Here is a 17550-nt window from a genome sequence, read left to right as displayed (position 1 = left end):
TACATAATAATATAAATTTAAACACTATTTATGTAGTATAATATAATATAATATAATATAATATAATATAATATAATATAATATAATATAATATAATATTATTATTGCTATTATTAATTTAACAAATACTAGATTAAATAAAAATATTACATTATAATGCTATTAAAATGTAAAAAAAAAAAAATATGTGCCCTCAGCATTTAATTGTTTTGACTGAATCATCTAATTGGTTGCATTGTGTTTACATTGTGCAACATGACTTTTCCCCCAATGGTGTCACATCCGCATCCATAGTTTCCTACTCGCTGCGGTCATCAGCTACTGTTCATGATAGGGATACAGTCGTGCCAGGCTTACAGTGTGCGCAGCAGCTGACAGGGGAGTCCTCTGGACGGGGGTCCGTCTGTGACTGCGGTTGTCCCACAGGACGATCTGCCCCGAGTAGGTGCCCCCCACCACCAGGTTGGGATGAAACTTGGCGAAACCCACAGACACCACTGGAGACTGTGGAAAGAGAAGAGGAGGATGAGGAGGGTGAGATAACAGCATGTTATTGTGGCGTGAGGATGTTTTATGTGGGAAATGATGTGAAAAAGCTGCAGGGTAGGGGAAGGTGATGAGAACAGAAAGACTGGTCAGAGGACAGATATGAACCAGAGAAGTGTAACACTAGCTGTAGTGTGAGTGAGGAGGAGCGATGAAGGCTTTGCTTTGGGTGGCAGACATGAGGAGACAAGACGGCAGAGAGATGATGAGTTTGGCAATGGCGAGGCTCCGCCAAGGAGAGGAGAGAAGGGGTGACGCTGGGGCGGAGGCCAGACAAAGAGGGGAATTGTAGTCCTCTTTCCCCTCAGCCGTTTCACATTACAGCATCAAAAACCCCAGCAGCCACTGGAGCGCTCACTGTAGCCTCCATCATGACAAGCGCACCCCCTCAAAGACACACACACACCCTCCCAATGCTGTGTTTATTGCGTTTGGGTTCCTCTTCACTGCTTTTCCCCTTCAGGCTTCTGCATGCTCCAGCCAGCACTCCCTGACCCACAGCCGCTGTAGCATCTATTCTTAGGACCAGGAAAAAAAAAAGCAATGCACTGTTTGTTAGGATGTATTCACCCCTTTTATCCCGTAAGACAACATATTCATGGAACACCGAGATGATTTTACACCAACAAGTGTACGCTTTCACCTTCAATATATGCATTTTATCCTAGACTAAGGTTAAAAACCTACGGTTACAATTTGTCTTATAACATGATCATCTCTCATTGCATTTCATTGTGGAAAATATGTTTACCTTTTATAGTTATTAGTTACTGCTGTCAGTTTGGAGCCATAAAAAAACATTATTGCCTACATTCATCCCACCATCCCCGCTTGCCTCCCCCTATGCCGACTACTGCACCATGTGCAAGACAGCCGACTTCCAAAGTCGAGTACATTTTGTAAAGGAGCCTGGAAAAGAAACCAGAAGGAAAGCAAACACTCTTTCTCTCTTTTTATGGTTTTCTTCTGAAGAGTCCCTGGCTTCCAGAGGAATGGCGCGGGACTCGCTTCAGATGTCAGAACTCAAAATAAACTCAACTTCTGTGGTGAAAATAAAGTTGCTCATAAGCCGGCAAGGAGGCCCTCGATGAACGGTTTATTTATACAGTTAGATAAAGAGGGATATGGCTGCATTGACGGCGCAAGTAGAGTGTAACCAGTCGAAAGATATTATTGAAATAGAAATGTTGTAAGTGTTACGGCTATCTTGACTCTATGTTGAACATATCAAGTGCGATGGCATCACAAGGATGCACTGTCTCCTAGGCAAAAAAACACTCCCATGCGCAGATGAAAAATACACGGACGACTCTTTTACTTCACTGAGATGCACAAGATAAGCACTGTGGTTGTCTGACTGGCTGCTGTTTGAAGTCTGTGCCTCCATCATAAACTCATTGGAGACAAACATGAGTAGCTATAGCTCCACCACAACAATCATTGTCTTTGTTTAAGGAGTGTGACGAGTACGGAAGGCTAAAAAAGGACGGCTGATTCATCTCATGTACTAGTAATTCACCATGGAAATGATATCTCCACTTAAACAGGTTTTACGCAATTAACCTGGACCAAGTGAATATTCGGTATACATATATACAGTACTGCCAAAATGTTCAGGGTATTCGGCTTCCAGGTGAAATTTCATTTGAACCTAAAATGCGCTATAATATAAAATGCACTATATCCATGTGACCTTATCTACAGTTTTGAATGCACGGTGTATAAGCCGCTACTTTGAACCCTGTGGCTCATACAGCAGTGCGGCTAATTTGTGGTCTAAATTCTAATCTCGTGACATCTCCTTTACTTCAGAACTACTACTAACTGTTTGAATTCTGTGCCGCTCGCGAGTCAGTGAGGAAACGGTAGCTCTTTTTCTGCCAGGAGCCAATTACGAGCTATCAGTGCACTCACAACGAGCTTATCAACCCACTGGAAATCACAGGAAGTCATTATACATAGAAGTATAACAACATAACAGTCTGACTCACGGTGTCATCTAACAGACAACACTTTACTAAAAACACTAAATTCATCACACAGTAACTTAACACTCCAACACACAAAAATCTGAGTTCAAATCTCCGTTTGGGCATCTCTGTGTGGAGTTTGCATGTTTTCCCTGTGCATGGGTTTTCTCCGGGTACTCCGGTTTCCTCCCACATTCCAAAAACATGCATGTTCGGTTAATTGGAGACTCTAAATTGTCCATAGGTATGAATGTGAGTGTGAATGGTTGTTTGTCTATATGTGCCCTGCGATTGACTGGCGACCAGTCCAGGGTGTACCCCGCGTCAGCTGGGATAGGCTCCAGCATACTCCAGCATAGAAAATGGATGGATGTTGCATTTATTAGGACTTGATCCTTTTACAGCACCTTGCTTTACTCTCCTTCAACTCCTATATGCATTTTATTCCTACATCTGGACACCCCAGCAGCACATCTGTCTAAATAACACCGTAACAGCTCTCACATGTGATTGCATTGCCAAATCAGGCTTGACGTGGGTTTTTTTTGTTGTTTTTTTCAAACGCCATGTGGCCTTTGTGGATGATTTTCAACTTGCACGCAGCCCAGGCTGGACACCCCCTCACATCAACACTTGACAGGCAGGTTGTGAAGGCTGAGGGAGGGTGCGACATGTTGCAAGGTGGCGGCTAAAGCCGTGCCTCAGTATACTGGATGTGAGATGAACTGAAGTAATGTAAAAGTCAAAGACAGAGCACGAGAGTGAGAGGAACATCACGTGGGCTTAGAAGTGCTTCTGGCAGCCCTTGTGATATGAATGGGAAGTGTTGAGTTAAGGATGAAAGATGGCACCCGGTGAAGGATTAGGGAGGAATGAAGGAATGACAAAGAGAAAAAAGGACGCTGGCGTGCGAGGACCACTCCTTCTTTTGTTGCCTTTTTTTCCTGGCCTCTGAAGCCAGGTTGGAAGATATGGTGAGAAAAGAATAGGAAGTGAAGTGAAGAGAAGTGGGGGGTGTGGGTGCAGACAGCAGATACTGTAGATCCACACTCCATCCCCATCCAGCCCACTGCTCCCTCTTCACCGCACTCATCTGTTTTCCACTCGGCCTTATCAGGAACAGATGGATATGTCTTCTTCTGCATTTCCCCCCATCCTCACCACCACCACCTCCCCTGACTTTGCTCGTTTATGACACCCCACCCCACAGATTTTGTCACACTGTGGTTTTAGCCTCAGAAAAAAGAAAATACCAAGCACAGTCTCTATTTTACCAGGCCAAGAATATAAGCCTTAAAAATACTTCTCTCTTTCCCTTTCTTGTCTATTATAGCTTTCGGTGGTTCTCTAACAACTATTACGAACTAGTGAAGGGCGTATCCATTCTGTGGTATCGATGTATCGATGCTCACAAGAGTACCGCATGAGTATTGATTACTCTCATAAAGTATCAATACTAATTAATACATAAAAAAGAACATGTGTCACTTCCACATATTTTAGGGTAACTTACTACATGCAGGCTTTTGTGCTGCAACACCCACCGGTAGCGTGAAATTGAATTGATCCATTCATGTCACATGACCACGGACCAGAAGAGTGGTGACACCATGCTGGAATTGACTAGCACGCCAAAGAAAACAGCACATATTAATGTGTTAACAGAGAATGTAGTATTAAACCATTGATGATATTTCAAGCACAAACCATATACAGTATTACTCTATTGTTACAATGTGCAACCTACTTTTGTATACATAAGTATTTTCATCAACTTCAGTTTTGATCATAAATACCAGATACTTTATTGATTTCTGAATTGTAACCTTTATGATCAGGACTGAAGTTGATCAAAAGATATGAAAAATATGATTATTATGACTTTTGAAAAGGACATTTTTGTCCCTGAAAGGTAACATTTAAACTATTTAGGTTACACTGTGTAAAAATATAGTACAGTGATCCCTTGTTTATCGCGGTTACTTGGTTACTTGGTTGTGATCACTACTGTATTAAACATAAAAAACATGTGTGCATATGTGTGCATCATCCTAAATGATCTTTACCACCTCGAGAAGTTAAAGCTGATGTTCAGTACACATTTAAAAGACTTCTCTGCTAAGTTATCCACATCAAAGGCTACTTGGTCCTGCATGACAACGTTGAGTAAGGTTGTCGATGGAGTCCCTCAAACTCTTGTGTCTGCTTTCTGCTCCTCAGTACTTAATCAACAGTTAACCGCATGCTAAAAGGCCCATGGAGAGATGTGAGGCAACCGAGGTATTAATGCAAAAAAATGACTGAGTTCAATGGGATATGACAGTAGCAGTGGGGGTTGTTACAGGGAAGCGTGTGGTTTTAAGGTGGGGGGTTCGGCACTGGTTTTAAGTCAAACGGGCTCTTTAATGTGGATTGACTTCGCCCACTTGAGAGGCTGGTGTGAAGTTACAAGATTGGACCTAACTAGGATGGGGCTACGATGGGTTCACTGACCGGGACAGCCAGCGTTGAGGAGGGCTCAGCTACGCCTCTCACAAGAACCACTTGGAATATGACGACGCTCCACAAATAAAAAGTATTGTTGTGATTTAAGACCGCCAATAATTATAATACACTGACTTAACAATAATGGCCGTCAGGAGGGTGCAGACATCCATCAAGCATTTTCTGTCATAGAAAAAGTGCCATGATTATTTAAAACATTTTGTCTCAACAAAATAGTCATTAAAAACAAAAATAACATGTCCTATGACTATCAACAAGTAAGATAGGTTAGACTTAATACATTCACAAATAAGACTTAAATAATGCTGGTAATGATACAATTTGCTGCACATTTTTATGTGGCACAAACATCCGCATAAGAACAAGTATGAAACTCTTGACTAATACAATCAGTGAAATTATAAACTGGGCTCGTTCAACACGTCTTCCGTCACTTATTAGTTTGCTAGCGGCGTGTGACTCTGATTGATTCTTCCTGGAGTATGACACTAGATGAGAAGTATTAAAGGAAGCTCCCTTGAAAAATTGCATATTTACAATCCGAATTCAATGTGAGTGTGAATGGCTGTTTGTCTATATGTGCCCTGCGATTGGCTGGTGGCCAGTCCAGGATGTCTGAACAATTCAGAATTGGAAACTTTGAAATAATTCCAGCTGATGGACATATTGAGGCAGAAAGCCTGTCACAGTGTGGAGTCATCACAATATCATTATCAACAGGAAAAAAATTATACAATATGAACAGATAACTAATTTTTAGGCGAATATTGGCCGATAATATCGGTTGATATCCCTAATCATCATGCAGACAGGGACGGGTTCCATATCTTGGCCAGGGCCCCAATGACTGTCCATTGGAGATGTCCAGTGCCCAGTCCCAAGCCCAGAGGAATGGGAAGCCAAATCAAATAAACGATTATTTATATTAAATGAAATCACCACCTCAACATAAACTCACAATTAATACCACTAAGTGTCCTAAATGTCACCAAAACCAAGCAAATTTAAACAGCTTTAGCACGAGCAGCGGGCAAGATGCTTTTAAAAAGGATTGTTTTTGCATCTCTATGCCCATTCACTTGCCTGTGCAAAAAAATATAGAAGACCAAAACCTCAACTGAAACATCAAACCGTCTGTAAGCCTAAAACAATAAAGCCCCAAAATGAACCAGACCTCAACCACAAACCCCAAAGACTCAGCACTGTCTTTCTTTTCTATCAACCCCCCTCTACACCCATTTATAGCTTTTGACCATCTACCTATCCATACACCAGATGAAAAATCCTTCTGCGGGCATGTCTGGGTAAACAAAAATGGCTGAAATGCCACTAAAGCGTCTCTCTGCGCCTGCCAACGCCAACAGAAAGCGTCTGCCAAACCAAGTCATGCATACATGTATGCGTGTACTGCATGCATATACAGTAAACATTGTTTTTTTTTTTATCAGAGATGTACAGTATAGGAAATATTTGTTACTTTTAGTTAAAATGGGATGTGGACTGCGAACAGAAGAAGAGGAGAACATAGAGAAAGTGGGGCTTTGCGGTTTGGAGAGGTAAAATGGCACAGCATGCTCACACAGAGCTACAGAGCCACAGCCTCTTTTTACTAAATATTTTACCAGGTCATGCAAACAGCCACTTATAGGGATGTGATATGATAACATTACAGGTACATAGGTGTGTAGCTCCAAGTATAACATGTATCCTGTTAGAAAAATCATTGGAAGCGGTTGCAAATATAATTTTTGCATTTAAAGCAGCTCAACTATATCGTGCACATTTGAATATTATTGCTCCTATGTGATGCACTGATCATATCTAACCTGTAAGCAGTCATTTTACACTTGCAGTGCAACTCATCTGTGTTTGTATGTGGTGCAGTACTGTGCGTCATTTTCTCAAAAGGTGCAAATGTGGTCCTGCAAGCATTACAACGCAGCTTAACTGTTGTGTGGACTTGACTTCCCCTATTTCATGCATGGATCACTTGCTTGCCCAAACAATATTTCATAATGTCTGCAACTAAATAGGCTCGGAAAGTCGGTTGTTGATAAATTCAAATACACAAGACATATTTTGACTAAATCCTGCTGTAACAAGAAACGGACATGCAATCCAGCCATAAAACCACCAGATTTGAGCAGCCGTGTAAATTACAGAGCAGTGAAACAATGAATTGCTGAAAGAAGGGTAGGAGTAGACCAGTGGCGGAGCTACGGGGTGGCCAGTGCCTTTGTCACTCTCCGGCCACCCCAGTGGCCACCCCCACGGCCGGGGGTCAATTTTGCCAAACGCAGCTCTGTGGTGCAGAACATTAATTCAGGCTCCACTTGGACGCATTTCACTGCAGCACACAACTTTCCGTGTGGAGGAGTTCTAAATAAAACCGCGTCTTGCATGAATTGCAAACGGTAGGTAAATTTTCCATGATCACTTTGGTCGGTTCCGGTCAAGTTTTCTCACTATGTTGACTATGACTTAAATTCTTAAGTGTGATTCAGCACATAAATCTGCGGGTTTGGCCGCCATGATGGGGAGCAGTGGTGGCCACCCCTGGTCACTCTCTGGTCGCCCCACTGGCCATCTAGACAATTCGGGTATCAACTTATTGCCACCCCTATGTGTGCAATGGTCTCAACTTGGCCACCCAATGAAAAATGTCTGGCTGCGCCACTGGAGTAGACTGGCTCACTGCATGCAGCATGCAGTCCAAGCAGTGTGATCAATGCGCGTGACACTGATATTTTTTCCATATTTATACTGATCGTCATAATTGGGGAAACACACGAGTGCTCACATCAGACACAGCAAGCATCGGTGTGGGTGGGCCAACACTCACACACATGTTGTGGCGTCGGATTAGGAAGTGGTAGGCCACATCATTTTACTACCCAGAAGTTTCTGCAAGGCCTCCCCTGTCTCCCCTGGGAGATGTGAAGCCCCCCTTCATCAGTCATCAACCAAGCGTCTAGCATTTTCTCACTGTCACTTGCTATTACCATCATACCTGTCAATGAATTTCTTTCCCAGCAGAAACGTTTCTCTTAAAAGTGGCCTCCAGTAGCAGTGTGCTCTTGCAAACTGGTCATTATTGAAGATGGTGGATGCTCTGTTGGGTGGTCTTAAATCAGTTGTGGAAACAAAACATAAAAATATTGTAGTTTATTACTAAACTTAATATAATTTTTACTTTTTAAAATAATTTATAATAAATACCTACAATATTTTTTTCCCCAGCCTAATTTTCCAAATAATAAAATTTTATTTTGTTTCTCATAATATGACGACTTTAAAAGATCTTTTCTCTTTAATATTTGTATAATGTATGCTACTAAAATTACATGATTTTTTTTCTCATAATATTACGACGTCATTCTTGTAAAATTAAACTTTTTCTTGTGAGATTACAACTTTTTTTCTCTTAATATTTTGACTTTATTTTTTTATGTAAAATTGCTACTGATTTTTCCCTTTTTTTTCTTGTTGAATTATAGTTTTTGAATCTGCACACAGGCTAATAAAAAAAATAAACAGCAGCAGGCCCCAAATGGCCCCGGGCTGCACTTTAGACACCACCATTAGAATAGGAAAGAAGAGTGTACCTGACAGTGATAGATGTACTCTGGTGTGGCCTTTTTGAACTTGATGTTCCACACCAGGGCAACACCATCTGGTTCGTGGGGGGCATCTTCATTGTTATTATAGGAGGCAACGAGCAGCTCAGGATACTAAGGTAGAGGGCAGAGAGATGTTTATGAACCAAATGTAATACTGAACACATGCCATTGGTTCATAAACCGAAGGTCTCACCTGAGGGGACCAGTCAAGACAGGTGACAACACGATGTTTGGACCAATGTTCATCATAAAAAAGTCTACTGAAGGACAAACTGGAGCCACCAGCCAGATCTCTAGAAACACACAACACAGATGACATGAATCTTACCTGAGTTATATCACACCTTTTATCTGTAGCTCGGCATCAGCAAATAAGCCGTACAGTAATCATATAGACTCACCCTTCCTTGTCCTCTAGGGCTCGACCACTGTAGTCGAAGAAGATGTCACTGCTTTCGGCTAGAGCTCTCTCCATCACTCGGATGCTGCAGTCGAAGAAACTCTGAAACTCAGTAGAGTGAAGTATCTGCTGCCTTTCCTCCTCCGTCAGCTCCCGCAGCGCAGGGAAAGGACCTGCTGGTAGGAACAATTGATGTTCTCTTACTTTCAATATGGATTTACATCATTTTTGCCCTCTAAAGACTTGTTATTTGGCCAATAAAAAGTTAATTTCCTATCAGAATACATAATTATTAATAAATAGCACTGCTTACATTTGTATTTTTTTTTTGTCAAGAGACGGCAGAAATTTACGTGATCAAAATGAAGCGGAAATCATTATAGTTCCTGTTGAAAAGGTATTGTCCAGTCGTCCCTCGCAGTATTGTGGTTCGATTATCGCTCCCTCGCTATATTGCGTATTTTTTCATAAATTAGTTAATACATGATCGCTGTTTTGTGGTAGACTATGGTCTATTACAAGTCAAAACATATGGAAATACAAGTGAAATACAAGTATTCTGGTCACTAGGCGGCTGTAATGTCACATTACATTACTTCACTTTGCACTCGATGTAGCCAGCCGTGGGTGCAGAGTGAAAAAAGGTTCTCCTCCCATTCCATGTGGAAGTGGTAAGTCTTTGGCTTTTTATTTTGTCTTTCTTCCCAACTCCGTTTGAAACCCTTAAGTTTAGAGGAAATAAATTGGAGGCTAACTCGTTAGCTCACCAGCTCGCTAGCTTGTTCCTTCAGCATAACAGTTGGCACTGCGTTGTAAACAATGAATAATAGGACTGTACTGGTGTCTAGAGGCGTGTTATTTCATGTCTACAGAGCACTAATAATGCTAAAAACTGTATTTAGAAAGTCATAAACAGGTTTTCTATGCTCTAACTGCCAAAATATTCCATTTATTAACATTTTACAAAAAATTCATTTATCACGGACGGATCTATTGAAATAGATATATAGAATATATATGTGCAAATATAGTATATGCACTACTATGTCATTTTTATTACTAGAAACGAAGCTTTAATATACTTTAGAGTAGTCAGTGTACAGCTGGGATAGACAGTGTCATTTCTATAGTAATGATCCTTGAGAGTCATTGTTTAGGTGTCTTCAGCATAAATGATTTTTAACTGTGAAAGTTTTTTATTTAATTTTTTTGTGATGTGAAGGCTGAGATATAATTTTTCATCTTTTCCTTACAGGAACACAGGTGTACTTTGTTGTGTTCGTGTCGTGCCGGTAAGATGCTTTTCTCAGTGTTTTTGTTCTTCATATTTGTTCATGTATGACTTGCTCTTCAAATAATTACTACAATTACACAGAGGGAAAATCACAACCATTTATTGCAACGTTCACTTTCTTATGCAACACCAAAAAAAAATACGGAAACTTCCATCACAATTTTTGCGAGAAACTCCTGCAAAATCAGTAAGATCCTGGCGGCACTGGTAAACTGCTGTCAATATCCCAAAATATGACACAGAATATTCTCTTAGCCCTGTGCTCCTTTGCTGTAGAACACATCAAAGATTGATAGCAAATCCATCAAATCACAAGCTGATCCAATGTTATTGCGGAAAAAAAAGTAAGGCACAAAACATCGCCGCAGCTTTTTCACAAAGTTGCTGCGAAATCAGGCATTTTATCACAAAAACAAAGCTGACGGGTCTCACTAATGAGATGAGTAATTCAATTGATCTGACCTTTAACCTCCTCAATCCAAAACTCTAGTTTGCGATTTGCGTGTTAAATTCATGCTTTGGACTGCATTTGTAGTAAATAATTAAATAGTACTGAAATAGTAAGTAAACTGGCATAAATGTAGCTGCATTAATAGTAGTCAATCAATCAGCATTCATTGTTTCATGACCATTGGCCATTAAAGGTCATTCTGATATAGAATGTAATAGAATATTGATATCCAACAATATGACAAATGAAGAAGCACACACACGTCCTTGTCAACATCGACTACATCATGTGCTCCTTGTGGCATAGGAGCAGTCACTTCATAGGATCCAGAACAACAAGCAGGACCTAAAAAACTACAAACAGTTCCTAATGCAGGTTTAATAAAATACCACAGTAAAGAACTTCACAAACAAGACAAAAACAATACGGCCCTCCCTTTGAACATAATGCTTGCACAGCATGGTGTTCACTTATTGAAGTCACTGTCCCCGAGCACACTCACACACACACACACACACACACACACACGTTTTAGAGAGTGGCGTGCTCAAACACACAAATACAGACCTTTCCCCTGCCTCTTGACTTTGATCCCCCTCATCCATTCGTGTTTGTTACGAGTTGTCAGAAAAGACTGAATTGAGTGGAACACATCAAAGGGTGGACCTTCTAACGGGCCGCGATGGAGACGAGATGGATGACTGTGTGTTTATGACTGCATATGTGTGTGTTTGAGTCACGCACGGCTCGCTGATGATTATGCATGTGTGCATTTGAATATGGGCATCTCTCATCAAGTCCTTTATGTGTTGCGTTTGAGTGCATTTCCTTCTTATTAAAAACTCCACAGAAGCATACGCACGCACTCTGTTGTTCTTGGCTTTGAAGTACGGTCCAGGGGTCACGTGGAAGGTTTTTAATCAGCGCTGACCTCTACATGCCAGAGAGTTGATATGGTGGATGAGCCTTAACCCCAAGCTAACCTACCCCCACTCTTCCATCTGATACACTCGCGGTTGCGGACAAAGGGGCCGTGTTCGGTGACAGCTTGACCAGCTACATGTGAGAAGTCAAGGGACATAACGTAACGCGTGCAAGGGATTGGATGCAATGATATACACTCACCAGACACAACTTTAGGAACACCCACACTTCTAATGAGGTCCAACAAGAACCGTATCAAAATTTCAGTCACAATGCGGGGCCTGTCCCAGCTGATTTTGGGCAAAAGGCAGAGGACATTGCGGACTGGTCATTCACAGGGCACATTACAGGAATGGGAGAAAGTCAGTGTTTTGCAAGCCTCAAGTCTCGAATCAAGTCTCAAATAAAGACGTGCAAATCCAAGTCATCCTCAGGTCCAGAAATGAGAGGTCGAATCAAGTCCGAAGTCATAGATTTGAAATTTTCCAGTCCTTACAAGTCATAAGCACTGCAAAATGTTTACCAAATAAAACACCATGACCTCGTAATTTGCGGAGGCAAATGATATTCTCCTCTGAAGCACGTTCACACATCCCCGTGTTAATCACTGCCACTCTCCAGCAGAACACAAATGTAAGCCACACCCTCGTTGTTTGTTCTTAAACCGGATTGGATGTTAATAGATGCATTCAATGAGGCAGATTCTGTGGGAAAATTTTCTGTCTTGCTGGAGATGATATAACAACAATCATGTTAGTTGAATACTTTGAATGGGGACACATTTTACAAAACACATTCACTGAAAATCCCAAATATTTGAGTCCTGGTCATGTTCAGGGTCATTGATGTCAAAGTCCAAGTTGAGTTGCAAGTCTTTGATGATGTTGTCAAGTCGAGTCCAAAGTCATCAAAATTGCGACTCAAGTCCACACCTCTGACATGTACAGGCAACCATTCACACACACATTCACACAATCCCTGACTATGGGTGCACACAAGTCAGCAGAGTGAACCATTACACTATCAGAGCTCCAACATGAGCAAGCAAAGTCTATACATTGACAAATGATGTTTATTTTTGGGTTAGTAGTTGGATATTTTGTAGAATTGCTCTGCAAAGCTGAAAGGTACAAACGTCTACATCAGTGAGCATCTGAGAAAATGCAACACGGACATTGCCAAGAAAGCACACAACTATAGCAAGCAGGGAAAATTCAAGGCACTTGGATCACCAACACATCCTCAACATCAGTTAAATATAGGACCGGATTAAGCCAAGTACTTGATTGCAAATATTGAAGATGACATCATCTCGTCTACAAGGAAATTGAAGACACAGCTCACAAAGACTTGATGCAGCTGGAAGTCAACAACCATCGACAATAACATACCGTAATTTCCGGTGCATAGGACGCTACTTTTTTCTCACGACTAGTGATTTTAGTTCCCAGGAGGAGGACGAGTCCAGTGATGAATTACTTTTCTGGTAGGCTACTGTTTAACTCGTCGTTTTACACGCGCTGTTTGGGAAAAAGTATCTATTTAATTAAAAGTTTTAAAAAGTCTTTCTCTGTACTAAATATCCCATGTACACCGTGGGCACCTGTGGCTTATAGACTGGTACGTCCAATATATGTACAAATCTTTTTTTCTCTTTAAATTTAGTGGGTGTGGCTTATATACCAGTGTACTCTATGGTAAAATTACAGTATATCATGCCAAATTCATATATATCATATAATATTAAGAAACATATTTATTTTATTGATTATCACCAATAAGTTATGGTCCAATTTATACCAACTATATTCTTATTTTATCACTTTTGTTCAATTTTAATCTTATTTTCATTCTTTTTCACATTTTTATTTCTTCCTTTTCCTTAACACTGTACTGACTGGTGGCTAGTTCAGGGTGTAGTAAGATGGGCTAGGCTCCAACTCTCTGCAACTCAGAACAGAGTAAGTGGTATAAAAACAAAAAGGATGGAAGGACGGAGGGTGGCCAGTAGCGCAGTCTCTGCTTCATCCTTTACCTTCTTTATTTTCCTTGTCATCTTCATCCTGAAGCTCCAGCTCAGGGCCTGGTTTTGTCTCCATCAGTTCTTCATCTTCCTCTTCCTCCTCTACTGAGAAAAAGAACAAGAGATGGAGAGTGCTTGTGTTAATCAACAGCTGTTCCAATTTTCTCTGACCTCCAGCGGTGCCCCTCCTCCCACTGCCTTCTTCGCAAAGTAATCTTTGCCAGACATGTACAAGTACACCTGACTTTCTAACATTTGGTCCAAACTGGGTTCATTTACAAACATGCACATTGGCATGAGCCTTTTTTTTTTTTTTTGTAAACCTGTGGGACTGACCCGAAACTGCTGACTTTCTACACATATGTGCATTACAACATAAACAAGTTCATTTCCGTGCTGTGCTTAGCATGTGTTCATGTGGTCCACACGTGTGCACTGCTCATATGCATGTAAAAAAAATACACACACACACACACACACAAAGAAACAGGAAATAGAAATAGTTGTTCGCAGCCCTCCCCTTCATGTCTTTGTGTCCCCTTTGACCCCACGTAATGGTATGTGTGAGTAAAAGGGGATTCCCTTTACATTCCCTCCAATCAGGCTCGGCAATTACACTTGACTCTCCGGGATTTATTCGCAGTGTGTGCGGAGTGTGTGTTTGGAAGGGGGTGGGAGTTCAAGCATGAAAGGTTACTGTCAACACAGACACCTGCTTGTCAGCTACTGACCCCCCGAAACTCCCCCACAACACCCCTCAGGCTGTGTGTTGGTAACCCTTGCCAACTTCCCCTCCTCTTTTCTCTTGCGGCCTCCCTCGAAAACAGATGCCGAGGGTCGGGGGGCCTCTCTGAAGAACACTCCGACGCTGCGGCCAGACACCTGTGGTCTGCCAACACACACACACACGCATGCACACACCCGCGCCCCTCGCCCACAGTGCCAGGGGTGGTAAGGGGTTAACTGGCGCAGGGTCAAACTGACAACAGGCGCTTAGTCCAGTGGAAGGAAGTGACTGCATCACAGTCTCAGACGTGACACCCTCCCTTTACACACACACACACACACACACGCACACACACAGTCAGGGTGTGTTTAACTCAGCTGGACTATGGCCTTGGGCAATGTTAAACCACTCGCTTAAAGCTTGCTCCTTCTCTGTTTATCACTTGGACATGCCGTAGCTGTTAATGACCTCATTGCCACCTGCTAGTCAAGACTGCAAATCTCATTCTTCATTGTTATTGTTGATGTCCAATTTCCATATAATGTGCACATCATGAAAAACCAGAACAAATCACACACATGGCAGTGAAGCTTGGTCTTTCCAAATGTATATTCTCCAGTGGGTGTCCTAGTTTGCTCATTATATCAGTGACTGTTCTGTAAACTGTGGAAAATAATGTAAGCATGGTTCCTCTCATGGTATCCTCTCCTTTTCCCTCTGTTATGTCTGTCCTATTTTCTTGACCCTGTCATGTCCAGACCAGTGGTTAGGAATGCGTGGTGAGTAAGATGGGAGGAGCGAGAAGAGAGGGCAGATGAACCGCACTGAGGGGCGATCAAACTGTCAAATCCCAGGAGGGCCACAGGCCTCCATACTGTAGTGTGATTCATGGCCGATGGGTTACCTCACTGACTGCTTGACAGTCCAGTTCTCCCATGAAGGAATGGTTGATGTTGCTGCCATTTGCCATACATCACGTTCCTCTGTCACAGTCCTGCACCAAAAATATCAGAGCTATTTCTTTTGGATGGAAACGTACATTCATGTGTGCTTGAGTTGTACCAGTGTGACGCTGAGAAGAAGGTCTTTATTGGTGATAAATGAGTGAAGTAAAGGGAAGGGGAACCTTTTAGGCTAAAGTTAACTCCAGTTTGCTGTGATACAGTTTCATCTGACTTGCGTGTGTGTAGGCCAGACCAGATGGTGATGGATACATTAAAGGCCATACTATTTTAACCTAGATGAGTTTAAACAGGGATGCTTCTCTTCTCACCTGCAGGTTTATATCGATTATCCCTGCAGGACGGGCTAACTACTTTTCTACATAGCAACTGAGGTACGTACATTTATATAAATTAATAATTCCAAGTGTGGCATTCATGTGGTTTGAACTCACGTCATGATATTTCGCACAGGTATGGAAAGTTCCATGCATCCATCTGCTGGAAATGCTGCCTGATGTGTGCAGGCTAACGCCGGCTGACATCAGACAGAAAGCGAGTTTTGGAGAAGACATAAAGTACAGCAATATGCCGCTCTGTTTCCTATCTGAATTTCGTCAAGAGGTATGTACAGTATATTTCCACCTTAGCAGCCTTTACCTCATATAGTCGTTTCTCCATTGTACAACATTGTGTATCACGACAGAGGCGATAATAGGACTAGCTGGATTTTACAGACTTTGTCATTTCTACATATGTCAAATGTATTAATCCCAATAAAATCAGAGCTACTACGTGAGTGGAGGTGGTGGAGGAAACAGGGCAGATGAATTTTGGGGGATCCCACGCACTGGGAATAACCGAAGGAGATGATAAATGCACTCATAGTGGCACGCACACATAAACACATAGTTCGCAGGGGTCCTGGGAGGTTGGCTGTAGAACAGACCACAACACACGCACTATGCAGAGGAGTAGGAGGAGGCCTCGACGACTTGAAAGACTTCTCTAATGTGGCACTGGCACGACACACGCACACACACAAAATAGTCCCAGTGAGAACAACTCTTATTGTTGGAGTCGCACACATGTACGCTATCTTCTGCACCCATGCATATGTTACATATATAACCCCATGCAACACGGGAATTGTCATGTTTTTATTCATTCAATTTGCAGCAATTTAATCCTTGTGGTACAAGTCCCAAACAGCATATCATTGCACACATGTCACATGGATCAAATAATGCTATCAGCCAAATAAAACAGGAGAGGATACATTTGAAATTATTGCAATGCATAGAAAACTTCTGCTGGCGCAATAGCTATTTTTTATTTCTTTTATTCATTCATTTCCTATGCCGCTTGTCCTCACTAGGGTATGCTGGAGCCTATCCCAGCTGGCTTTGGCAATTTTTATTTTCAACACATTTGCTTCTTCTCTTTGCAGTATCATGGGGGAGGGTTTAAACTGTGATTTTTAAAAACATTCTGGTAAATTTGGACAAAAATTCAATTGTAACTGTACAAAAAGTTTGTTTTTCAGCAACAGCCAGTTAAATGTTGCCTGAAAAATGCAATATTTCCCCCTAATTTCAAAGTGGAGCATCAGGCTTGGGCATATAAATAAATACAATCATAAATATAATAATATATTATATTGTTGCAGGAGTGACCATTGTAGAAGTAAAACGAAACCCACCAAAACACAGCAAAAATGGGAAGAATAGAGCGAAAAGGCCAAATCCTTTGCTTTTTAGCATGCGGCCCTCTGTGGAAAAAGGTTGTATTACTGTATCAAATTTACTTAGATTGTTTATTATAAAATATTATTTATAAACTATGATAAGGCAAAAAAGAAAAGCAACAAAACCAGATGCTGATGGTCCTTTTAAAAAGTACAAGCTGGATGATTTTCAAATGTTTCCTTTCAAATGTCTCCTAACACAAAACCTGAGTTCATCGTGGTCTATCAAGTCAATATTTGCCACAGTAGGGCCCAAAGTTTTCCCCACAGACACACTCACACACACTCACACATTAGCAGCAGGACCTGAGTCAAATCTGCTGAGACCAAAACCCACAGGATGATTTAGTTAGTTTTCGCCACCGCATTTCTTCACACTGATCAGAACAATGAAATGTGTAC

The 17550-nt window shown here is 41.5% G+C and overlaps 1 protein-coding gene and 1 long non-coding RNA gene across 12 annotated transcripts in view; one reads left to right on the top strand and one right to left on the bottom strand.

Annotated features, from left to right (window-relative positions):
• The window catches only part of LOC129173115 (cytoplasmic dynein 1 intermediate chain 1), a 48174-nt gene that overhangs the window by 14058 nt on the left and 16566 nt on the right, over positions 1 to 17550 (bottom strand). For 5 of the 11 annotated variants that reach the window (XM_054763681.1, XM_054763686.1, XM_054763685.1 and 2 more), the window contains 5 exons: positions 13746 to 13838; positions 9043 to 9217; positions 8835 to 8934; positions 8627 to 8752; positions 358 to 504 (listed from right to left, as the gene is read on the bottom strand). In XM_054763681.1, the coding sequence (XP_054619656.1) occupies positions 358 to 504; positions 8627 to 8752; positions 8835 to 8934; positions 9043 to 9217; positions 13746 to 13838 (641 nt within the window). The remainder of the gene's footprint in view (positions 1 to 357; positions 505 to 8626; positions 8753 to 8834; positions 8935 to 9042; positions 9218 to 13745; positions 13839 to 17550) is intronic. The other 6 variants (XM_054763682.1, XM_054763687.1, XM_054763689.1 and 3 more) reach the window with 3 other exon arrangements.
• LOC129173118 (uncharacterized) lies at positions 9462 to 16404 on the top strand. Its single transcript, XR_008567159.1, has 4 exons — positions 9462 to 9712; positions 10297 to 10333; positions 15740 to 15796; positions 15876 to 16404. It is a non-coding gene; the product is annotated as an uncharacterized LOC129173118 (long non-coding RNA).

Source organism: Dunckerocampus dactyliophorus, chromosome 20 (assembly GCF_027744805.1).
Source record: "Dunckerocampus dactyliophorus isolate RoL2022-P2 chromosome 20, RoL_Ddac_1.1, whole genome shotgun sequence".
In the NCBI taxonomy this organism is placed as follows: domain Eukaryota; kingdom Metazoa; phylum Chordata; class Actinopteri; order Syngnathiformes; family Syngnathidae; genus Dunckerocampus; species Dunckerocampus dactyliophorus.
This window is presented reverse-complemented; position numbering and strand designations above follow the sequence as displayed.